The sequence below is a fragment of the Podarcis filfolensis genome, assembly GCF_964270895.1.
Source record: "Podarcis filfolensis genome assembly, chromosome: 8".
Lineage (NCBI taxonomy): Eukaryota > Metazoa > Chordata > Lepidosauria > Squamata > Lacertidae > Podarcis > Podarcis filfolensis.
The window spans coordinates 78,545,632-78,571,130 of NC_139611.1; the positions used below are offsets into that span (position 1 = coordinate 78,545,632).

Genomic DNA, 25,499 nt, shown 5'->3' on the forward strand with positions numbered 1-25,499 from the left:
AATTTCTTCTTGCTGCTTAGACAGTCCGTGATGGGAGCCGTTAAGTGGGCAAAGTTCTTGATGAATTTACGGTAAAAGTTCCCAAACCCTAAGAACCTTTGCACATCTTTTTTGGTTTTTGGTGTCTTCCATTCCAGCACCGCCTGGACCTTGCCTGGATCCATGGCTAATCCCTTGTCTGATAAGCGGTACCCCAGGAATTCCACCTCCTTGGTGTGGAACTGACACTTCTCCAATTTCACCCACAACTGGTTTGCTTGCAGCTGGCTCAGCACTTCCCTGACATCCTTCACATGCTGCTCCTCATTCTCCGAATATATATCAGCACGTCATCGAGGAATGCCACGCAATTCTTGTAGAGCAAAGGTCCCAGTACATGGTTCATGAGCGATTGAAAACAGGCGGAGCCTGATTGCAATCCGAATGGCATAACGAGATATTCGAAAGCCCCTAGGGGGGTGAACATCGTTGTCTTCCATTCATCCCCCTTCTTTATTCGTATCAGGTTGTACGCTCCTCTCAAGTCCAGTTTCGTGAATATCTTTCCCTTCCTCACCCTGGTCAAAATGTCATCAATCCTGGGCATGGGGAAAGTCACTGGTTCTGACACGGCATTCAGGGCCCGGTAGTCCACGACCAATCTCGGTTTATCCGTGTTTTTTTTGTCCACAAAAAACACTGGACTGCCCCCCACCGCTCTGGACTCTCTGATGAAACCTCTCTTCAGGTTTTTGTCAATAAACTCCCTCAACTCCTGCATTTCCCTGTCTGACATGGCGTACAGCTTGCCCACGGGGAGCTGGGCCCCAGGGACCAGGTTAATCTGGCAGTCAAAGTCTCTATGCGGTGGTAGTTTATCTGCTTCCCTTTCGCTGAAGACCTTGCTCAGGTCAGCGTATTGTTTGGGCACCTTCCCTTTGTTCGCCACTTCCGTCCCTGCTATGGAGGCTTTTGCCCCTTCTGGCACCTTTCCCTCTTTGCAGTGTTCCAGGCAATGTCCTGACCCAAAGGACACCACTCTCTGATGCCAGCCCACTAGCGGGTCATGCAACGCTAGCCAGCTCATTCCCAAAATGACTGGCGCCCCTCCCAGGGTGGCTACATTGAACGCTATCCTTTCGGTGTGCCTTCCCACCCTCATAACCATTGGGACGGTCTGTAGGCTAACTTCTCCCCCCAACAGCTCCCTCCCATCGATCGTGGTGACCTGCAGGGGGTTGCTTAAAGGGAGTGTCTGTATCTGGTGTTCAGCTGCAAACTCCTTGCTCATAAAATTACAGGAGCTGCCTGAGTCTAACAGCGCCTTGGTCTTTAGTGGGTATCCGTTTGCCAGCTCTAGCAACACCTCTATTACTAGGGCTGGTCTTGGAGGTTCCGGAGTGGGCACTTTTACTGCTCCTTGGCCTGTCTGCAGTGCCCTGACAGAGGCAGACAGGCGTTGGCTTTTACTGGCTCCTGGACTTCCTCCTCCTTCCCCCCAACAGCCCCCGCCATCCCTTGCCATTCCTTTCTTTGCGGGCAGACTCTGGCAAAGTGACCTGGCTGCTGGCAGAGGTAACATTTCTTGGCGCTCTTTCCCTCCTTCTTCCTCCCTTCACTGGGATTTGAAACTGCGCGCGCGCGCGCTGTTCCAACTTCCATCGGCTCTCCGGGCGGGAAACTTGGCTCTGGAATCTCTGGAATGCGGAAATCCCTCCAACGCTCTCCTTTCCCCTCCCGCTTCTCCAAGGCTCTTGCCTCCTGGCGCGCTCCAATGGTCAGCGCTGATTTGGTCAGCTGGTCCATAGACTCCGCCCTGGGCGCCCGGGAAAGTTCGTCTTTCACCGCCGAAGAAAGCCCCTCTTCAAATAGCATTTGAATGGGTTCCGCCGATAGGTCCCACCCCAATCTATGTATCAACATTGTAAACTCAGTCCAGTACTCACGAACCGATCGGCTCCCCTGTTTGCAAGCCATCAATTGTCTGCGTACCAGTCCCTGTTCAATCTCGCTGGAAAACATCAAATCCATGGCGCGAAAAAACTTCCTCGCGTCCTTCAGCATGTCACTATTCCCTGCCATCAGGGGCCGGACCCAGTCTCTCGCCCCTCCTTCGAGATGGCCAATCACAAACGCCACTCGCGATGCCTCATCGGGAAAGTCATTAAACTGCAGTTCAAGAGCATACTGCATCTCTGTCCTAAAGGCTTGGTAGTTCCTGGGGTCCCCCCCAAACTTCTGCACCATTCCTGGCATCTTTCTTGCTAGTGTAGCGCCTTTTGCCTTTTCTGCATCCTGCGCCCTCCTTTCTTCTAGCCTCGCCGTTTGCATTGCTAGCTGGAGTTCCAACACTCTGTACCTTTCTTCCAGAGTTGGACCTTCTCCAGCTCCTGCTGCTCCTCCGGTTCCGGCTGGGTTGCTCATGATGCCTCTCTGCACAAGCTGCTTTCAGGGACTGTCCGATTGCTGTGATGGGATGGTGAGCTGCTTGTGCGTAAAATCCTGATCCCTCAGAGTTTGGCTAAGTTCCCAAACCTCTGTCTGTGATGGAGCTCCTTAAGCATGGCTCCATCAATCGCTCGTTGAATCGGACAGTGGGCGTTTACGGAACTTCTTCCAGCATAAAAGCTCCTTAACGGAAACACGTCTTCTGGACTCTCGGCGTGACAGTTTCCGCCGAGGAGTGGGTGTTCCTACGGGAGGTCCTGAAACCCCCCCACTGTTCTCGCTTGAAGTATCTCTGAGCTCTCCCTCCGACTCACTTTCCCTTGGAACTCCACTTCTCCCCCTGCTGGTCCCCTCCTCCGCTGAGTGGTCTCTCTCACCCTCCATGAGCCCTTTCACCTCCTTCGTCTCAGATGACAGTTCCCTGACAGCCCCCATCCCAAATGCAAAACTCCTGTAGATCAGCCTCCACGGAAAGGCAATCCCTCTATCCCAGGTCTGGCAGTGCCCCACCTGCGTCACCAAGGTGTGTCTTTCTTTGGGAACGTGATGGGAGCAGGACTTCTGGAAGTCTTCCTACCCATAAGGCCTTCCTTTTTATCCCTGCCAGGTTTCACTGAACTTCGCCAACCCTCCCACAACATCTCAAAAGGACGCAGCCCGCAAGAGGGCAAGCTGTTTGCTTCTTTAACTTTCCACCCACGTCCGGTGCAGCCACTCGGGATTACTTGCTCCCGGAGCTTTAATAAGATTATATAATGGAAAAACCAGGCCATCTCTCATGGCCCCTGAGCCACCCCCTTGAGTGTGAAAAAGGGCTTTTAACGTCACGTTTTGTATTTCCCTTTTTTTTTTTTTAGCGGCTGCCTCTCTCAACTCATCTCAGAAGGTTGAGAGGGAGGGGGAGAATAAGCAAGTGGAAAACCAAATAAATGGCTTGGAAAGCAGTGGCGCAGCTGGGTTAGTTCCAGCCTCGGATCGAGGGAGATTAATTTCTAGTTCATTTCTGCAGATTTCACGCCAGTGCCTGGTCTGTTTGTTGGCAGGACCATCTTCAGCTGTAGCAGGTTGCAATTTCCAACCTTGCAGTGTCTCTAGTTTGGCCAGAAAAGGCAAGGCTTTTGATATACAGTGGTACCTCAGGTTACGAACTGAATTCGTTCCGGAGGTCCATTCTTAACCTGAAACCATTCTTAACCTGAGGTACCACTTTAGCTAATGGGGCCTCCAGCTGCCACTGCACCGCCACCACACGATTTCTGTTCTCATCCTGAGGTGAAGTTCTTAACCTGAGGTACTACTTCGGGGTTGGCGGAGTCTGTAACCTGAAGTGTTTGTAACCCAGGGTTTTTGTAACCTGAAATACTACTGTACTCTTCCTGGAGGATTTCCCCCCTACTTCTCCCCACACACACACCCAAAAAAAACTTTATAACATTCGTTATAACCCCAGATGGGTGGGGTAGAAATAATAAATTATTAGAATTTTAGAATTAGAATTAGAATTAGAATTAGAATTAGAATTATTAGAATTAGAATTAGAATTAGAATTAGAATTAGAATTAGAATTAGAATTAGAATTAGAATTAGAATTAGAATTAGAATTAGAATTAGAATTATTCTGTTGAGGGATTGCACAGGCAAATGAGCTGCAATCTGACTGAAGATGGGTCATCACAATACAGTGGTACCTCAGAAGTTGAATGGAATCTGTTCCGGAAGTCTGTTCGACTTCCAAAACATTCGGAAACCAAGGCGCAGCTTCCGATTGGCTGCAGGAAGCTTCTGCAACCAATCGGAAGCCGCAGAGCCACGTCGGATGTTCGGGTTCCAAAGAACGTTCACAAACCGGAACACTCACTTCCGGGTTTTCAGCGTTCAGGAGCCAAAACGTTCGACTCGCAAGGCGTTCAGGAACCAAGTTACGACTGTACATCATAAAAGCATCTTTGGGACAAAGGAAAAGTGGGGATGATTGGGGAGTCCCAGGGCAATTCAGGTTCAAATTCCTGCTCATCCTGAAAGCAAATTTGGTGATGTTGGGCCAGATTCTCACTTTCAATCCAGCCTACCCCATAGGGTTGTTGAAATGATAAAACAGGAGGTAGACCATGAACAGTACTCTGTGCTCCATAGAGGGAGGACAGGAGAAAAATATAACTACATAAATGAATGAAGATGGATGGAGAAATACAGAGAGGAAGCTGACTTAAGGGCGCATCCACACTCCTTCTTGTCCCATGCCTCGAAAGCTTGGGTCCAAGTAGTTCTCCAATTGTCCTGTGCTTTATAGTCATGGATCTGAGCAGTTTTCTGTTTGCCCTGCTGCTTTCCAGGGAAAGCCCTCTCTTTAGCTCAGAATCAGAGCAAATGTCAAGCAGTAAAGAGTGGTTTTTCCCGGGGGGTGGGGACGCGACACAACAAGCAGAAGTCTGGATGAGCCCAGAGGTCACTGCCAGGCAGGGGATGGTGGTGATTTGCAATAATTTAACATGCAACATTAAAAATGGCTTAAGACAACTTACAGTAAAAGGGCCATTTACATATTGCAAAAGTTTGCTTGTTTTTAACTGAGGGCCCCAGAATATCCATGCACATGTACGACAATTTGCGCTTGTGCTGCTATCAGGGTGGTCATACACAATTGTGCTTTCAACACTGGTTGTGCCCCCAAGGTTTTGGGGTGATCATATTGCTTCCTTTCTAAGCAGTGCCTATCCCGCAACTTCCTTGTGAAATCCCGCAACTTTTTACACCACAAATGTTCTTGTTTGCCTTCCTTCTGCTTTTTGTTATGCCATAGCCCTTCTGGACAGCAATAATAAATTCACCACAAATGCACTATTGTTGTGTCAAGACTGTGTTGCAGAATGCATCCACAGTAAAACGCCAGCCTCAAGGGTCCCTTGCTTGATTTCTCCTGGAAAGGGTAAATTCAGATTAAATGGCCAACAATGTCCTGCAGATGCTGTTTTTAAAAAAATGTTGCACACATGAGGAGCACCCATGATAGATACCTATCTGGAAGCACCCAGAGAGAAAGGGGTTGGGGTGGAGGTGACCGGTTAAGCCCAAAACAGCACATGGAATAACAATATTTAAAGCAGTTGCTATATTGCAGGTTGATGGCTGGATCTTGACTTTGAAGCCTGATGCTTTAGAGTTTTCTGTGTTTGTTCCTCAGAACTGGGGTTGGGGGGTCCTCATAAGCTTGTCAATAGTTCCTTGTTAAGGGAAAACAAGGGCCACATTCACACCATACATTTAAAGTACTTTGATACAGCTCTAAATAACCATGGCTTCCCTCAAAGCATTCTGGGAGCCGTTGTCAGTTAAGGGTACTGAGAGCTGCTCCCCTCCCAAAGAGACCATACCCAGAGTGGTTTAACAATCCATCTTCACAGAGGACTCTGGGAATTGTAGCTCTGCGAGAGGAATAGAGGGCCTCCTAGCAGCTCTCGGAACCCTTAACAAACTACAGCTCCCACAATTCTTTGGGTGAAGCAGCGCCCTAGGTTCTTCCCTATCCAAGGTCTCCCTCTTACCTTGGACTCTGCTTTCAGATGCAAGGCTTTCTGGCTGGAGATACCATCCTCTTCTCTTCAGGAGTGACTCAGTTTCCCACTTCCCTGTATTCCTTCCTCCTTTGAGGAGGAAGGGCTGAAACCGCCCTAAAAATAACCAGATGCCGGCGACTGTTCCGGAGCCAACTCCGCTCTGCTTTGCTAGAAAACACCGCTCCGATTCCAAGCTCTCGGCATGGTTCCCACAGTCATTTTTCATCTTCCAGAGTCCGCGAGGGCCCTCCCCAAAGCCAGCAGGTTGCTGTGCCTCATTATTATCCTAATTACCTTGCATCACGGGAGGGTACGGCCTTTTTATGAAACATGCTGTTTGGCTGCAGCTCAGCCCTGATGGTTTTAATTCACATCCGTAAGCGAAGGAGCAGCTTCCAGAGGGTGGGAGACGATGCATTAAGGCTCCTCCTGACTTGCTTGTGCAAAGACTACACCGTGGTTAGATGCCAGGTACTTCCAGAGAAATTGTTTGACGATCATCCACCCTGATTTGTTTGCGGGGAGGTTGGAGACTGTGTTGGCTCCTTAACGAGCATCCTTTCTGTGTGGAGGTGTGATGCCCTTGCATCACAGGAAGTGTCAGTCACTTTCCAGCACATCTTCCCATCACTTTCCTTCTTGCACAACCCAAAGCGGGTTTGTTATGCAGGACCTCCCAATCGACTTCTCTCGCCCTTTTAAGAATGGCTGCTAGCCAAGGTGACTGTTCTACACCCACAGTAAGCCTCTAAACGCCAGCTTCTGAGATGCATGGGTGTGGAGATTGCACTTGTGCTCAGGCCCAGCTTCTCGGCTTCCCATAGGCATCTGGTTGGCCGCTGTGAGGTTAGATGGGCCTTTGGCATAGCTGTCAACTTACAGATTTGAAAATAAGGGACCAGCAGCCTCGAAAATAAGGGATCGGCAGCCAAAATAAGGGATTTTAGTCAACCAGCCGAAATACGAAGTTAAAAGGGACCAGATAATTTTGGAGAGCAGTGTCGGCTTTTGGCCCTTCATTTCCAGAGATTGCTGCTCAAGACACCAGCTGATGAAACACTGCGAAATAACTACAAGCAGCAACCACTTTTTGCACAAAACGAAGTCCAAGCTACGAAGATGCTGCTGCAGTTCTGTATCTTTTCTCTCGTGCTCCATCTGCAGCTCTCAGTTCCATCAGGCGGGGTGGGAGGAAGAGGGGGGGAGATAGCGCCCGAAGTTAACCCGCAGATCAGACCATCTATGCTAGTCTACCACTACAAATATATGGGAGAAGCACTTGCGGTCCTTCCTCCGCTCTCCCCCTCTATGGTTAGCCCTTGGAACACCTGCCCGCGCCTCTGCCTCCGCCTCCGCCTCCACCCCTACTCCTCTCTCTGAACTGCTTTCTCTATGGTTGCCCTCGCTCTCCTCTCAAGGCTCCTCAGCAATTCATAGGCCACGCCAGGCTGCCCATCTCATCCGGGTCCTTTGGTGGCACAGCCACAGTACGACCTAGTGGGAGCGGCAGCGGCGGGCAGAGGGGAGATCCCAGGCAGAGACGCTCAGTTTGGTGGCTGTGAGGAGGATGGCAGCGGAAGGGCCCGAGGCTCCCGCCAGTCCCGGCAGGGAGGGGCTCCCAGGGGCCGAGGCTGGTGAGAGGAGGCCAGAGGGGGGTGGGCCGGGCAACCAAGCAACACAGTTGGAGCCTCCCTCCTCCCTGGCCAGCAGGGAGAGAGGGAGAAGAGCTGCTTCCTTTGAAACCCAGGAAATTTAAGGGACATCATCAATAAGGGACAGCAGTGGGACACGGAGCTGGGATAAAGGAGTTTCCCGCCAAATAAGGGACGGTTGACAGCTATGGCCTTTGGTTTGATCCAGCAGAACTCTCTTTATGTCCTATTGCTGGGGTGGAGAACCTCACGCCCAGGGTGTGTGTGGAATGCAACCTGCCATGTCTCTCTTTCTGGCCCTTGGGTCTCTCTCCCCACCATCATTCTTCTCTCCCGGCCAGCTAGAAAGGATCCCAAGAGACAAGGCAGTGAAAAAGCTCCGCCAAATATTTAGGAGAGTCCTTGTGCGCTTTGGGTTTTGAAAATCCAAAAACATGCCCTTTTGGTGGGAGTGGGGGAGAGAGACATCATTTAATAAAATAGGAATACAGTGGACGCTCGGGTTGCAAACGTGATCTGTGCGGGATGCACATTTGCAACTCACAGTGGTGCATTGCACAAGAGCGGGTTGCAATTCGGCGCGTCTGCACATGTGCAAAGTGCAATTTAGGGCCTAAATTTAACCCGTAAGTAACCCACTCCAGTACTTCCAGGTTTCGGCGGTCCGCAACCCAAAAAAACGCAACCTGAAGCGTCTGTAACCTGAGGTATGACTGTATAGGAAGCTGCTTTATATTGAGTCAAGTTCCTGATCCATCTAGCTTAGTATGTTGGGATAGCTCAGCCAGTAGAGCATGAGACTCTTAATCAGAGGGTCGTGGGTTTGAGCCCCACGTTAGGCAAAAGATTCCTGCATTGCAGGCGGTTGGACCAGATGACCCTCATGGTCCCTTCCAACTCTGCAGTTCTATAACTTGATGATTCTGCAGCAGCTGTCTGGGATCTCAGACAAGATTCTCTCCCAGGCCTCCCGAGAAATGGCAAGGACTGAACCTGAGACCTTCTGCATGCAAAGCAGACGCTAAACAGGAGGGAGGTGTGCGTTTGTAGCTGTAGGTGAGCTTATTTTGAAATTAATGCTTCCGAAGGTCTTTGGCAAAAGCTGGCATCGGATCCCATGGGAACACATCCTTCTCTTGGCTTGCTAACATAACACAAACAAGTCGTAATTATTTTCTACTGCAAAATGTCAGTAGGGATGGTGCAGACCTCTGTGTGTGTGTGCGCGTGCATGCACACACACGCACATGTTTAAGAAATTTAAGGACTGCAGCTCAGTGACTGAGCATCCACTTTGCATACAAAATTCACTTCCTGGCATGTCCAGGTGCAGCTGGGAAAGTCACTTACCTGAAGGCCTAGATAACTGCTGCCAGTCAGAGCCATAGAAAACACTGAGTGAGATGAGTCAATGGTTTGTCTCCTGGTATAAGCAACCTCCCGTGTTCTACACACACCCCTGTCTCTCTATGTGTGCATGTGCACACACACACACACTTATATCTTACCTCATACACACAAACACTTTCAGAACTAATTTCTTGGGCTGGCGTCTCCGTCAGGTTTCGCTTGCCATAATATATATGCATAATTCCTTAGGCTCGCTGTCACTCCGGCGAAACTGGTTTTGCAGGGTTTTGGAGCTGCAAAATTAAAAACTAACGCAACCCATTTAATAAGAGGCAAAAGTACACACTGCCACCAGTGATCCTTCTTTCGAGTGGCCTTCAGTTCTCGGGGGGGGGGGATGGTTGAAGCCTCTCCAAAAACGGGAGTTGATGGCAAGCAATGCTGCACTCAGAATGGCCCTCTCTGACAACTTGAAGGGTTTTTTCATCAGGATCTAAATCTCTTAATTGTTGGCAATACTGAACAGTGGGTGCTTCTAGATGTGGATGACACAATCACTGCTGTTCTGCTTTTGGCCTGTGGAATAGCAGGTTTCCAGATTTCTAATAATACAGAGTTAAGCAAACCGTCCTTTCCATAGTGTAGAAGCATCCAATAGAAATATAGTGTGGAAGAATCCATCAGAAAGCATGAGAATGATTGTGAACCTGGAAAATGTAATATTTTGTCTTCCCAACCTACAGGCTTTGGTTTTTGTTGAGGTGTCCCTTAACACAACCACGTTTGAGACTTGTGTTTGTGAGCCTGCATAGATGTCCCTCATGCAGGCAGTGAGAAGATGAGACTCTTAAAAATCAAATGCCCACTCTAGCCAAGAAAGGGCATTGCATGTGAACAGTAGGTGTGGGAACTGCCCCTCCAAAAGCACCCTATTACAACATTGGGTGTTTTGTTTATTGTTTATTTAGTTCATAAAATTTTCATACCACTTAATTGAGAAAAAAATAAAACAACAAAATTATCATTAAAAACAGCTATTTAAAATATTCCAAAAAAATTTAAAATCAACAATGAGCTAAAAAAAAGATTAAAACACACTTTGACATTCTACATATCTGGGTAGGCTTGCTTAAGCAAAAAGGCTCTTAGCAGACACTGAAAAGAGTACAATGAAGGCTGCTGGCTGATGTCAATAGGCAGGGATGCTGCCACAAGAAAAGGTCAATTTCTTACAAATATTTTGTGGCATCTGTAATTGAAGCAGTCAAGCAGGCATGCAATATGTGGGGTAAGACTGTTCACAGGTAAACTGGTCCCAGGTTGTTAAGGGCTTTATATACCAATAGTAACTCTTTGAACGTGGCCCAGCAGCAAATTGGTAACTACTACAGGCCTCTGGACAAAGGTGTCCTCTGTTGACCAGGGTCTTAATCTTTTGCCGCAGCATTCTGCACTAACTGCAGCTTCCAGATCAAGCACAAGGAAAGCCCCGCATGCTGCGCATTGCAGTAATCCAGTCTTGGCATGGCATGTAGACAGTAGCGGAGCAGTGCTTCAGTGCCACCTCCTTCCAGGCAGATAAAGGAGCCCCAGTAGCCGACAAGCACCTATTCCCATGTATGCAACCAACCTTCAAAGACTGGCCTGATCCTTTCTTGAAGGCTCACCCAGACAGCCGCCATTGTGGTCAAGCCATCCATGCCAGCCACCAGGCAGAAGCAGCCACCATCAGTAGCATCTGTGGGCCAGAAAGCTCTCTGGCTTGGTTGCAGAAGGACGTTTTGCAACACTCAACAAAGGAATCCGGCCCCATCAGTTTGGAATAGATATCCTCATAGCTGCTGCACATGGTCTCAGTGGCACAGCCTTTCTGAAGGGTCACAGTTCTGTTCTCTGGGAAAGAAGGAAGACAGGTTTTTTGGATTTTTCAAGGGCCACATTCCCTTCTGGGCAATCTTCTGAGGGCCGCATGGCAGCAGTGGGTGGAGCCAGAGGGGAAAGTGGGCGGGGCAACTAATGGAAGCTTCGCCTTGTAGGGCAGGCTAGTTTTTACCCACACTTAAACAACCCTCTCCATTATCGAAGTTCAAGGACAGGCAAAAAAGAGAGAGACTTGGCCTAGGGAGAGTTCTGTAGAGCATGAGACTCTTAACCTCAGGGTCGTGGGTTCGAGTCCCACAAGAAGAAAGATTTCTGCATTGCGGTGGGGTTGGACTAAATGACCCTTGTGGTCCCTTTCAACTCTACAATTCTATGATTCTATGAAGGCCAAATAGAGATACAGTCGTACCTTGGAAGTCGAACGGAATCTGTTCCAGAAGTCCGTTCGAATTCCAAAACATTCGAAAACTGAAGTGCAGCTTCTGAATCTTCTGCAGCCAATCGGAAGCCTTGGGAGCCCCAACAGATGCTCGGCTTCCATAAACCAGTGTTTTTTTCTGGGGGGTGAGGGGGGACGCATACCCCTAAACATTTTGTGAATCTAACTTTGGCCTCATTGAGGGGCAGTATTTCTTTCTTTCTTTCTTTCTTTCTTTCTTTCTTTCTTTCTTTCATGTTTTAAATGAACAAAAATTCACCCAAAAAGTAAAAACAGTAATATATGTTACATCAGATCACAATAAATTATTCTTACACATATAACGTAAGAAGTATTTCAATATGAGTAGGAAAAGGAGAGTACCCCTACTCACTGCCAAAAATAGTTCGCAAACTGGAGCAGTCACTTCCGGGTTTGCGACGTTCAGGAGCCAAAACATTCAGGAACTAAGCTGTTTGAAAACCGAGGTACGACTGTACCTGGTAGCTCCCCACTCCTAAATTGGAGATTTTTAGAGCAGCGTAAAACCTGCATCACATTCCACCTATGGACACTAGAGGGCGAAATGGTCCTCTTATACTAAGACATTTCCTACAAGTAAAGAATGAGTGAGAAATTGAGGGGCCCTCCAAAAAAAGGATGTTTTATTGCAGGTGTATTCTGCAACATGTTCTTAACACAAGGATAGTGCATCTGTGGTGGATTTGCTCTGTGATGCTTCCCCAATGCTGCCACATCCTTGCTGTCCGGAGGGGCTTTAAAACTCAACCAAAGCAGGACAAAAATAAACCAGAACGTTTGTGGCATAAATAGTTACGGAGATAGGCACTCATTGGAAGTGAAGCAGTGTGGTTTCCCCAAAACAGATGCAATGCTCAATCTTTTGAAAACGGGATAGCGTGTGCAAACGCCTTGATAGCATCAGGAGCACAAATCAATACGGAGGTGAAATTAAAAGGATGTCTTCAGAGGCCGTGAAATTGACCACAATCTGCGTGCTTCACTGTGGGAGGCTTATCTGGGATCAGGGCAACCTAAACCCTTTGCTTTGGCGCATTCTACATGTCTGATGTTGGAGAGGCACACCTAATCCATCCAAAAAGGAAGACTCCAGAATGTTTGTTTACCCACACTTTTATAACACTTTAACTGTCAAGGTTTCCCCCTCGCCCGCCGAGAATCCAGGGAACTGTAGTTTGTTAAGGGTACTGGGAATTGTTAGGAGACCCCCTCCTACCACCCTCACAGGACTACAATTCCCAGAGTGGCCCAAGTAAAAGGGTTGGTTGTTAAAACCACTTTTAAATCCATGGCGTGGATGGTACAAAAGCAAGAATCTCCTGTCCTCAAAGGAACCCTGCATGAATAACCGAGTTCAGATGTGGATAAAAGAAGGGACACCAAGAACAGTGACTCACACAGAGAAGCGATGGGGCACCTCACCTGAGAACAGGTCACTTGACTGCATCCTCTCTGTCAGGAATTATTTCCTACCTGACGGAGAGGTGTTGCAGAATTAATTGCTCCTGGCACAATGGTACCTCGGTTTTTGAACGTAATCCATTCCGGAAGACCGTTTGACTTCTGAAACGTTTGAAAACCGAGGCGCAAAGGGCATTCTGCAAATTCAATGGAGAAAAAATGCTCAGCAGAAGCCGTTCAACTTCTGAGGCATGTTCGAAAACGGAAGCATTTACTTCTGGGTTTTCAGGTTTTCGGCGTTCAAAACCGAAACATTCAGCTTCCGAGATGATCAAAAACCGAGGTACCGCTGTAGATACTGATTGAGAGGGATCAAAGCCGGAACAAAGATGTAACAAATAACCTCCTCTGTGTATGGAGACTCTCCTTGTTTAAGGTAATTTCACATGGCCCTCAAGCAGTGTATCCCAAAGGGTGGATTCCTGTAGCAGCAGTTTTTCTGATCCATGCTTCTCTCTAACACTTTGAGATAAGGAGTTGTGCCCTCTTTAGCATCTGATCAGGCCAACAGGCATACTTCCCAGTCCTCTGTATACGCACCCTTGCCGCTTTCTTACCTCTGTCGATGACACGTACGCACTGATCCATGACTCCTGTGCAATTTAAAACTTGCAGTCTGTCCTGAGCACACTCCCCATGCCCAGACTCCTGGCAAGTATAGCATTGCAGCCCATTGGGCTGTCCGGAAGTTATGACTGTAGAGTAAAAAATGGGGGGGGGGACTTTACTGATGCTGATCTATTCAATTTCTTAAGTCACCTTTCTCCAAAATGCCTCAAGGCAACTTACAGAAATGATGGGTTTATGCAGGGGTCAGCAAACTTTTTCCACTGCCCCTCAGACCTTGTGGGGGCCAGACTATATTTTTTTTTGGGGGGGGGAATGAACGAATCCCTATGCCTCACAAATAACCCAGAGATGCATTTTAAATAAAAGCACACATTCTGTTCATGTCAAAACATCAGGCAGGCCCCACAAATAACCCAGAGATGCATTTTAAATAAAAGGACACATTCTACTCATGTAAAAACACTCTGATTCCCAGACCATCCGTGGGCCGGATTTAGAAGGCGATTGGGTCAGATACAGCCCCCGGGTCTTAGTTTGCCTACCCATGGTTTTATGCAATGCTGGACCAGCAGGGTTCTGCTGGCCCTCTCCTCTGAGCCGGGCTCCGCACTCAGACTCCCCCCCCCCCGATGATGCAACATCATACACATGACGTCACAGAATCGTAGAGTTGGAAAGGACCCCACGGGTCATCTAGTCCAACCCCCTGCAGTGCAGGAATCTCATCTAAAACATCCCTTACAGAATAGTGCGTGCAATGCACACCAGTGTGTGACATGCGCTGGACCCCCTCAATCTTGGGCACAAGACAGCCCCTCTATCTTCTGAAAAATGAGTGCAATTTTTACCTAAATTAAACATTCTGTGGAGTTCCTATTTTTCAAAATATTAATTTGGAAGAGGCGCGACGACTCTCCTGCAACTCTCCTGTTCATTGCCATGGGGCTTGTGCTGGGGGACTTTCCTGCAGACTGTGTCCTAGATTGTTATTATTTGGCATACAGGCAGGAGCCTACACCCAGGCGGTACCTACCTGGCAGAAGGTTATCAGAGCACGGCGATTGTCATTTACCTGGGAAGCTCCTGTTGTTGCAGTTGGAACTGCTGCAGACCTTTTGCTCAACAAAGGCAAAATCTCTCCCGATCTGGTACGCCACCAATGTGTCCTTAAAGGAACTGCCTCCACATCCCTTTATGATGGGTTCTGTTTCTTCACCTGGAGAAGCAATCATCAGGTGATGTCCACACACAACAGGACCATTTTTGGATCTAAGAAATGCAGCTAGTAGATTGTATTCCAATGGACACTCCACTTTTAACTCCATTTATTATCTCACTAAATACATATTACAGCTTCTCCATATACTGTATATGTTTAAAATTGCATGGTGGGTGTTATTTTGCTGTTCCATGGAACAGCTTCCACAGTATCCACTGCATTGAGGCATTGCTCCTTTTTTCCAATTAGCTGGAAGTGCAATAAAAACAGATTTCACACAGAACTTAATATAGTTCTATATTATCCAGCAATGCCAATGGCCAAGATCCATCTATGTCTACTCAAAAGTAAGCCCCTTTCAGCAAAGGTCTCTTGTAATTTGAAGTTTCCAGTTAGCTGACTCCACTCATTTCATTTCATTGCATGGATATGGGTTAGTGGTGCATTGCCCCTTAATTGCCCCATATTTGTCAGTTTCCGTTCCCCACTGTAGCGGAGAAGAGTAGCAAATTATTTGCTTCCTGATTTTTCTTTCCTTTCTTTTATGGCTAAATAGCTCTCTTTCACTATAAAAGGAGTATAAAAATATGCAAGGAAATTAGTAATTAAACTACTGACCCACCAAGCAGGAAACAGAAGCCCTCTAACAAGGGGCAATTTATCATGAATCCAGCAGGAAGAAGTAAAATGGTGAGAACAAAAAAAAACAGAAAGCATTTAATTAAAGGAACAGTTGCCTCTAAAGGTTTTCGTAGTGCTTTGCCTGTCCAGCCTAGAAAGACCAGCTCTGCAATTGCATTTTATTGCAAAACACACAGTCTTAAAAACATAGGAGAGCAACTCAGAAATATGTTTTTCCAACACCATGTGCATCATTTGCAATGGTGATTACGCAGCAGGTTGCGGTTGCAGAGGTTTCCCTACACCTATTCGCTAGTGACCATCACATCCTTAGCGATGCCTTAGTCTCTCCTATCCCTGTGCCTGTGCATTTTGAATGCTTTGGTACCCACTTGGCAATACCTGGCAGGAAGCGCTGGGAGATCTGCACGCACTGGTCTTCACTCCCATAGCATGGCTCTGTGGGCGCATTGAGGCCACATTCAGCTGCGCTCCCGATGCAGGTTTGACACTGCACACCATTTTTTGATCCGTTTCTGTGAACTGTTGGAAGCAACAGTGAGCAGCAGGGGGAAGAGAAAGAGATCATCAGTTTCCAGTCCATTTCACCACCTGAGGCAAAATGGAAATTGCTGCCTGCCACCCCCCTCTCACCCATATGCCCACCATTTCTGCTGCCTCCTCCCAGCTCTCAGCAAACTTGGCAAAAGCAAGAGCACTCCTCAGAGCACTGCCATTCAGCTCCTCCCCACCCCAGGGAGGGGTCACCTGATCAGCAACATGGCATGCAGGAACACCCTGGCTGTCACCAAACTCAGCAGGAGCCAGGGCGCTCCTCAAAGCATTCCACCTGGGGAAGATAAGCAGCAACACTGTGCGCTGCAACACCTCCCTCTTGGCAGCAGAAGAGGTGGGGCAGGCAGAATGCCACCTCTTGCACTTCTGCCACCTGAGGCGGACTCTTCACGCTACTGAGGCATCTGATCAAGGCCTGTATTTTAAAATGAGCTTAAAGATATATTTGCAAATGTTTGTATGTTTCATGCCAGGCAGAAACCAGCTGGCTAAGTACTTTGGCAGTTGTTTATCTTCCTGCTCTCCTGAACAAGGGCCCCCCTGATTTATAGCAGTAGCACGAGACAAGTTTCTCAAAGTTGTAAAAGGGAATTACAGGCTGGGAGCAAATGTTACACTGACCCTACATATTACAGAATACAATCAAGCTGCAAAAACACTAATTAAGAGTTGGTAAATAGTAAGATTTATTGTTTAACAGAAAATAATATCATGTGCCTCCCATCAGACTCTAGCCATATTTTCCTAAGGTTTAAGGTATACTGAGAGAGTTAAAGGGCAATAAATTTTGGGAAGAGCTAATGGAAAAAGCAGCTGGCTGGGAAAGGGGGGTGTAAACTGAAGAGGCTTCTTTTGAAGCTGTTTTTTACTGAGTTCCTTTTTTACTTTGCAAAGGCCTTTTCTCCTAAAAAGCTATGTTATGTATGAGATTTGTTGGCTTAATGTAATTATGCAAAGGATTTAGAAAGTAAGAAATGTTAGATTCTTATGTTAGATTCTTATTTCATTGATGGTGTGTGAGAATGTGAACCCAAGATCTCTGTTTAGATAGAATTTAATACCATGAGCCATTTGTTTTAGCCATTTGTTTTGGAATGCAGGGGCAACAGGGGCAAAAGGTGATCTGGTAATTAAGGTGCCTTGTCGAGGCAAATGTAAGATATATGGCTACTTGTCTGCCATTTATGGATAGAAGGAAATATAGCTCTTTGTCTCCCATAAAAGGTAATAGGAAATGGGTGTATCTTTTATGATTGGTTCTAGCAAACAGCCAATAGGAATTTCAACCAGGCTGATTGGACAGAGGCAGCCAAAGGAGGAGCAAGGGGGCTGGGCTGAGGAAATATAAGTGCTGGCCATCAGGGCTGGAGGGGGCAGAGCTTTGGTAACCATATACCACTGTGCCTATCATTTATTTGTCTGACAAATAAATTATTATTTTAATTTCTCTATTGCTGCGTTGAATATTTCATTCCAGCTAAGCGTTAACCACAAGCAGGGTGCTACACTACCTTATGGGCGGGCCGGCTCTGTCACATCCCCTAATTGGGGGATGTGTTTTCCCTCTGGCAGATGATGTGTGATGATGAAAGAATGGGCCTTTTCCGTAGTCTGTGGAATACTATCCCCATGAAGGCTTGCCGGGCACCAACACTGATAACTTTTCAGTGTTAACCTTTTTCTTTGCAGCAGATGGTGATTGGTTTATTGTTCCTTGGGGAGCTGTTCTGTGGTAGCCAGACCTATGTTAGGGGGATGGAGGGGTTGGGTTGCAAGTTCTCCATTAATTTCAGCATGTCTACTCAGAGTAGGACTGGCTTTGGATACAACGCAATAAGTTTTGGCTTTCAATTGTTTTGTTTTTCGTGTTCTGTATAGCTTGCTTTACTCTGTCACTTTGAGACACTTGTGCAAAGAGGAGAACATGCTGAAGAAGAAGAAGAAGAAGAAGAAGAAGAAGAAGAAGAAGAAGAAGAAGAAGAAGTTGTTGTTGTTTTATTATTAGGAATTCATTAAGGAAAATGTTCCATCAGCACAAGTATTCCAGCTTGCTCTGACATAACATTATTCCCTCTCCTGCCCCTGAATACTGAATACTATTGGGCCCCCCACAGATTGCAAGCCAATTTCAGGGAGCACACCAAGGGAAAGGAGGGGAGGCCCCACTCTGCTAGCAGAAGTCCTTGCATGGACGTCCACTAGCGGGACTAAATAGTTGAATATGTGACTAAGTATATATACACTGTCTCTGCTTTTTAAAAAGCAGAGACATCACCTTGCCAACAAAGGTCCATATAGTTAAAGACATGGTTTGCCCGGTAGTGATGTATGGAAGTGAGAGCTGGACCATAAAGAAGGCTGATCGCCGAAGAATTGATGCTTTTGAATTATGGTGCTGGAGGAGACTCTTGAGAGTCCCATGGACTACAAGAAGATCAAACGTATCCATTCTGAAGGAAATCAGCCCTGAGTGCTCACTGGAAGGACAGATCCTGAAGCTGAGGCTCCAATACTTTGGCCACCTCATGAGAAGAGAAGACTCCATGGAAAAGAACCTGATGTTGGGAAAGATGGAGGGCACAAAGAGAAGGGGATGACAGAGGACGAGATGGTTGGACAATGTTCTTGAAGCTAGCAGCATGAGTTTGACCAAACTGCGGGAGGCAGTGGAAGACAGGAGTGCCTGGCATGCTCTGGCCCATGGGGTCATGAAGAGTCGGACATGACTAAACGACTAAACAACAACAACAATTTTAACTGTTGCTATATCTGTATTGTCCCTGTTATACCTAATTGCAAATTCAAATGTATCCCTATCATGTTTTATGACTTCCTTGTATGTGGGCTGGAACTGGTCTGTGACTGAAATAATAAATTCATTCATTCATTAGTTGAATAGGCTTATTATTATTATTTATTTATTTATTTATTATCATTATTATTTATTACTGGCAAAGCACTGAGGTGATGTTTTCATGAAAGTGTTTATCACTGCCCCCAACATAGCCTCATGGCTAAATTCAGATCACATCAACATGGGCATGCACCATTTCTGTACCACATACCATCACGTGTCAGAGGCTGGCATAGATCGAAGGAGCAACAAATCATTGACCAGTTTAAAGATCCCCTGTTCCCTTTATGATAGCGGCGGCACAAATTTGAGTCACCACAGCCCAGTTTCACCGTTCCTGCATCCACTGCAAACAAAAGATCAAACAAAAGAGTTAACCCATTGCCAGCATAGGGTGCTATTGCAAGTGTCATATTAGATTTGCAAAGGATGTTATGCCTGGTCCAGGTCCAGTGTAAATAATTTTGTAAATAAACTCAAAGAAGAAGAAGTGGGGCCTTAAAATTCCCCACTGCTGGTGAGCAGACTGGCAGGTGCACAGGTCCCCTGGTCAGTTTTCACCTCTGTGGTGAGATGTACTTTAATTAAAGTACAGTGGTACCTCAGGTTACAGATGTTTCAGGTTACAGATACTTCAGGTTACAGACTCCACTAACTCAGAAATAGTACCTCGGGTTAAGAACTTTGCTTCAGGATGAGAACAGAAATTGTGAGGCAGTGGGAGGCCCCATTAGCTAAAGTGGTACCTCAGGTTAAGAACAGTTTCAGGTTAAGAACGGACCTCCAGAACGAATTAAGTTCTTAACCAGAGGTACCACTGTACAGAGATTTTTTACGTTATAGCAAGTATTTAAACTATGGGAAATGCTTGAATTATGGGACTAAGCTGTGTCAGCCAGAGGACCACATTCTCGGTAACCTTCCACAGGTCACATGCCAGGGGTGGATCGGGTGAGAGGCAAAAGTGAGTGCAGAAGCAAAGGCAAATTTCACCTTTGTACAGTAGGCAAGTTTCTGCATGCATTCACACACCCTTCGTTGTCCTTCACCCGAGGAAGCATTATCAGGGTCCAAGGACACATTCCAGCAAGGCAGACACACTCAAGCATAGTCTGGAAGGCCTGTAGCCTGAGAACAGTTGCAAGAGCCAAACAGAGAGAGTAGGAGAGTCACATTCACCCCCTGGGGCTGAGATTCCCTACTGCTGCTCTATAGCCTTCCATGACAGATGCTCAGAGGCCTGCTGCTTCCAACCATCAATGATCCTGGAGCAATGCAGAGCATCTTGCCCAACCCCATTTCCTCACCAGACGTTGGCCAGCTGCTGCCTCTTGTCAAATTTTGAGGAATGTCCATAGAGAGGCATGAGCCCCAATCAAATGGTCGCTAATGCACTTCTGATCTCCTGCCACTGTCTGAATAACAGTGTCCACCTGTCCCTATTTTCCAGGGACAGTCCCAGATTTATAGAAGCCGTCCCGGTTTCCGATTTGGTACCCGAATGTCCCTCTTTTTCTTAGGATGTCCTTATTTTCATCGGAGGAATGTTGGAGGATATGGGGTTATGCAATCCCCAAGCCAAGAGCCAGTGTGGTGTAGTGGTTAAGAGCAGTAGACTCGTAATCTGGTGAACCGGGTTCACTTCCCCGCTCCTCCACATGCAGCTGCTGGGTGACCTTGGGCCAGTCACACTTCTCTGAAGTCTCTCAGCCCCACTCACCTCACAGAGTGTTTGTTGTGGGGGAGGAAGGGAAAGGAGAATGTTAGCCGCTTTGAGACTCCTTCAGGTAGTGATAAAGCAGGATATCAAATCCAAACTCTTCTATACAACCTTTAGAAGGCAGCCCTGTCTAGGGTAGGTTTTTTAAAATGTTTAACATTTTATTACTATGTTTATATATTGAAAGCTGCCCAGAGCACCTGGAGCAACCCAGTCAGGTGGGTGGGGTATAAATAATAAAATTATTACTATTATTATTATTATTATTATTATTATTATTATTATTATTATTGGATGGGACACCCCTATTTTCATTGGAGGAATGTTGGAGGGTATGCACTTACAACCAGCGTAGTCCTTGGTCTCAATGAAGCAAGCGTCTTGAGACTGCTCACAAACCTCCACTTCGTTCTTTGCACACTTCCCGTTCTTGCTCAAGCACTTCTGACATGTCAAGCTGTCGGCTGGAGAAAGACACAAAGATAATGTCTGCTTTTTCCATGCTACGTTAACCTGTGCTGGAGATGCACAGGCCCTCTCAGAGGCCCAGAGAGGCCACTTCCAGTTTTTGAGATGCTAAGTCATAAGAACAGCTAGTAGTAGCTTGTTCATGTAGTTAACTGATTTCATCACGGAATAAGCTTGTGCCATCTGAACGGACATATTTCTCTTTATACTATATTTGCACCGGTCTGTCATCACCCTGCTTTCATGGGCTGTCTCCCAAGGTTCTAAAGGTGGGGAAAGGAAGAGGGGCAGGAAGAAAAAGTAGGGGGATCCATATCTGTATTAAGTGACTTGGAGAGGAAGAAAGGTCCCTGCGTGTGTGACAGTTGTAGTCTTCTGTGGACAGGGGGGAAAGCGAAGGGAGGAACTGGGGGAAAGGCAGGTGGAATTGGGTTAAAAGTGGCATTTGGAGGAATGGGATGTAAGGAGGAAGGGAGGACAGTTTCAGGGCTCTGGGTAAGAACTACTTGTCAGTTTCTTCCTCCTTAGTCTCAAATTCCTCTAAGAAATTCCTCTAAGGAAGAAGAAAGGTATGGGCCAAAGCTGGCTTAGTTGCCCCTGCCTGTCATTGCCTCTGACTCTTCCTGTATTGGGCTCTAGCGCCACCTACTGTTGGGCTCCTTGCCTTCTGCCCTACCAGTCCAATGCAAACCAACCGCCACTTCTGCTTCAACTAATGTTTCAACCCTGCCCCTCTGATCTTGGTGGGATCTAAGCTCAGTGACGGCTTCAATCTTATGCACCATCTGAGAGTAAGCACTGTGAGTGCTGCTTCTGGAAAAGAAAAAGTAACATGCATATGATTGCATTGTAAAGTTAGCTATATGGCGGTCAAACAAATTTCCTGTGGCTTTTGCAAACTAAAGTTGAAAGCTCAAATTTTCTGGGGGGTGGGGAGAGCCGGAATAGAGGAGCCCTTAATAAAATCCAATGGCCCCTTTCTCCGGCCCACAAGTTTTAGCCATATTTATGACCCCCTCCTATAGCTGGTGACACAGGAAGTCCTATTGAGTTCAATGGGAAATACTCTCATTTCAATGTATATAGGATTTCAGCCTAAGTGAGACAACACAAAGGGTAAGGGGGATGAAGCTATTCTGCCCCTTCCCCTGTAATCTAAGTACCACAAAAGTCCACTTCTAGAGGGCTAAAGAATTAATTGCAATATATTGTATAGCTGCATATCTTTCAGACATCTTAGTCCCCATCCACCTGAATTGTCCTCTATGCAAGCCTGGCTGAAGTTAGCAGGGCTTGGCCCAAGAGGTGTTCTCAATAGATCAACCCACTCAGTTCCCAGATCACACAATGTGCACATGCAGCCAGATGCACCTGAGACTTACCTGCACCAAGGCAGAATATGAAGATCACAAGGGACACCTGAAACTTCATAGCAGCTTTGATGTTCAGATGAGGAGGAGCAAACCTGGCTTGCTTCAGAGGTGAGGGCTTGTCAGGGAGCTGACTTCAGAAACATAGAAGGATGTGTTTGAAACCTTCAGAACAGGAGATGATGAAGGGAAGAACTGGAAAGAACAGGGGGAAACCGGCGCTTTAGGTCTTTTATTGTGGGAAGGAAGAGCGCTGCAAAAATGCACAGATGACTCTGTCCATAAGCGAATGGTACAAATTTGCATTCAAGCACCGATTTATTGATTGCAATTATATCCTGCTCTTCCAATCCAAGGAGCCCAGGGTGGCAAACAGATAAACAATTTAAAAACAATGCAAAAAACATTTTAGAACAGTTGATGACATTCTAAAAACAATTGCAGTTAAAAACATCTCAAAGCAGTTACAATTAAAAACATGCTTCCAATCAATGATCTCGAGGTTGCCAGGAATAGTATTCTTCAGCCACCAAATGCCTGGGTAAACAGGACTGTTTTCAGATTCCTCCTGGATGTTGGTAATAATGGAGACAGGTACACTGCACTAGGGGGGTCATTCCACAACTGAGGAACTACCACTGTAAAGGGCCTTTTAGATGCATAGATGCATCTGGGCAAATTAAGATGCTGGATTGCTGAGGTCTTGCCTATCTGCAGTGCCCCCAGACACTCTGTAAGCAAAATAAAACTTTCTAATTTTTACATTTTACAACAGGGAGGGTTCATGGAAATGACCCAAAGGGTCACCCTCTAGCAGCACCCCTAACATGGAAATCCAGTTTCCCAGCTAATTTTCATCACCCTCCTTACAGAACTTGGGATGGAGAAAGTTCCCAGCAGTTGCTATCTCAAATAAGAGACGTTGAGCTCGCAACACCTGTCCGTTTCAGACTCAGGTGGTACCTGTTCACTTAAGACTTCGGGAAGAGGGAGAAATTGGATTCAGTTTGCATCTGAAGGCAAAACTAATCACACTCTGTGAAACAATATGCATTCCGAAAACCAACCACCCTTCCACATTTTAATTTTACAATGCGATTCTGCAAAAATGTACATGCTAAAGTGTATATTCACTAATGTGCTTCTTGGTGAAGCTAACATACTAAAATGCTGCTGGGTTTTCTAATTGCAGACTGTTGTAGAAATGCGGACAACTGAATTTAAGAGTGGGGAAACGGGAAACTGTAATTGACCAATTTGCCATTCCCTCTTACAGTTTAAATTAAATGAAGAAGATGATTTCTTCTAAGTTTTATCCAGAACAGACCCATTGAAATTAACGGGCTTAATATAATCATGCAAATTAATTTCAGTGGTCTGCTTTGAGTAAAACTTAACAGGATACCACCCAATGCTACTGAAAATGACTTAATCGCTGATCAGCTCCACCCCCACACTTACCAGTTGTGGTTGATTTTTGCAGAGGCACAAATGGATCTCCCTGCAGGTCAGTCTCATTACCTTGTGGTTCATATGCTGTTAAGTGCTTATCCCAAACGCATCTCTGTGTCTTATCTTCTGCCTCCCATCCACACAGGAGCCTGGCCATATGGCCCACACCCCTTCCTCCCCGTCATCAATGCCACTCCCGCACTTCCATGAATCGAGAACGTTTATCATATCCAAATACGACCGAGTTCACTGCACCAAGTTGGAACATGTCATTTCTGAGGAACTGGATTGTTGCGACATGTGCCGCCACTTGGCCAACACACGAGGATTGGGAAGTCTGGGCAATCTTGAAAAACCTCATCAGAACAGTTTCTGTTTAGCAGCCACAGACCAACAGTCATTAATTATCCAACTCTCTTTCTAGCGGCCTTAAAATGTAAACCCAGGTCAGGGGCCCAGCGTGGCCCTCGTGGTGTTGCAGGATTACAGAAGTTGGCCAGCCCTTCCATTAGGCAGACTGAGGCAAAGACCTCAGGCGGTGGGGTGGACATGTAAAAGGGTATTGGGAAATGATCTATGATGAATTGAAAAAAATGTTTAAAAGTACTTTCCCCCAAAAAAGTACTTTGGGGATAATTCAGTCTGAAATCCCCAGGTGTCAAAAAAGGTTATTTATGTATGCAACAGCTGTGGCCTGTGTTTTGTTAGCCCCAAAATGGAAAACGAGCGAGGTCCCAACCAAAGAAGAATGGCTACTTAAGTTGACAGAATATGCACAACTTGCAGACTTAACATATAGAATAAGAGAACAAGAAGAACATGCGTTTAGAGAAGATTGGAAAACATTTATTGAATATATGGAAAATAATTGGGTACAGCTGAAAAAGCTGGTGCCATTAAGATAAATTAAACAGTGTAAATAAGTTTTGACGGATGCAATAATGGAAAACTGACTGGTATAGTGTTTGTAAAACATGCAAGGATTTAAGATATGTAAAATGAACCATGGAAAGAAAATAAGCGATGCCATTGATAGCTTAAGGATGTAAAATGAGTATTTGAAATTGAAAAACAGAAAATTTAATCCAGAGGTGAGGCCCTCCAGCTCCAGCTCCTCCCCTGCTCTAGGTAGGACCAATGGGGTCCTCAGAGCGAGGAAATCGGGGCAAGGTGCTTGTGTCACCATCACAGTTTTTGCTCTAGCAGTTAATTGTGTCTAAAATTAGGGCCTCGTACTAAAGCAGAGGCAGAAGTGAAAGTCCCCAAAAAATGTAAGCTGGGAGGGAGGCCCCTGGTGCAGGTAGTGCAGATCACGTAACACCAATAAATCAATTTGTAAAAGAAGTTTGTAATAACTTTTGGCGTGTGTGCCCTATGTCATCTACAAATAAATTACAGCAAAAAGTAGTGTGTTTAGCTCATCTGTGATGAACAGGGCCTTCGCGGAACTATTTGGTATCTGAGGTGAAGGACAAAATAGCGAATTCCTCAGACAGAAGCGGAGTGGGCTGACAGTTGAATCTCAGCCCACATCCACATCTTACAGTTAAAGCATTATCATACCACATGGCTTTCCCCAAAGAATCATGGGACTTGTAGTTTGTTATGAGTGCCGAGAGTTGTCAGGAGATACCTGTTTCCCATTCCCCGAGCAGTTTAACCATGAATTCTTCCACGAAGGGAACTATGGAAATTGTAAGTGATTCTTTGAGGCCACTGATTCAGCATAGGCAGGTAAATAACTGGAGCCTAGCCAAGTTTCCAGGGGCGTTTTCAACGCCAGAATAGGGTGTTACAGGAACCTTGAATGCTCGCCCTAAAAAAAAAAGTCCTGCATTTATTTCATTTTCACTCGTTTGGCTGC

At 46.3% G+C, this 25,499-nt stretch overlaps 2 protein-coding genes across 5 annotated transcripts in view; both read right to left on the minus strand.

The window, feature by feature from the left end:
- The window catches only part of LOC310768873 (urokinase plasminogen activator surface receptor-like), a 39,972-nt gene extending 30,969 nt beyond the window's left edge, over positions 1–9,003 (minus strand). The window contains exons 1-2 of one of the 3 annotated variants that reach the window (XM_083627756.1): positions 7,848–8,021; positions 6,276–6,856 (exon numbers count right to left, since the gene is read on the minus strand). The gene's annotated coding sequence lies outside the window, so the exon portion shown is untranslated. The other 2 variants (XM_083627758.1, XM_083627754.1) reach the window with 2 other exon arrangements.
- Positions 9,004–9,927: 924 nt separating this feature from the next.
- LOC310768903 (phospholipase A2 inhibitor NAI-like) lies at positions 9,928–24,120 on the minus strand. Of its 2 annotated transcripts, XM_083627807.1 has the most exons (8): positions 23,645–24,091; positions 22,196–22,378; positions 20,690–20,809; positions 18,837–18,971; positions 15,598–15,738; positions 14,428–14,571; positions 13,343–13,480; positions 9,928–10,876 (listed from the first exon to the last, which is right to left on the minus strand). In XM_083627807.1, the coding sequence occupies exons 2-8, from the start codon at positions 22,242–22,244 to the stop codon at positions 10,671–10,673; spliced, it is 933 nt and encodes a 310-aa protein (XP_083483933.1). In that variant the 5' UTR covers positions 22,245–22,378; positions 23,645–24,091; the 3' UTR covers positions 9,928–10,670. The 2 variants fall into 2 exon arrangements, with proteins under 2 accessions (XP_083483933.1, XP_083483934.1); XM_083627808.1 differs by lacking the exon at positions 18,837–18,971 and having other exon boundaries at positions 23,645–24,120.
- Between the last annotated feature and the right edge of the window lie 1,379 nt (positions 24,121–25,499).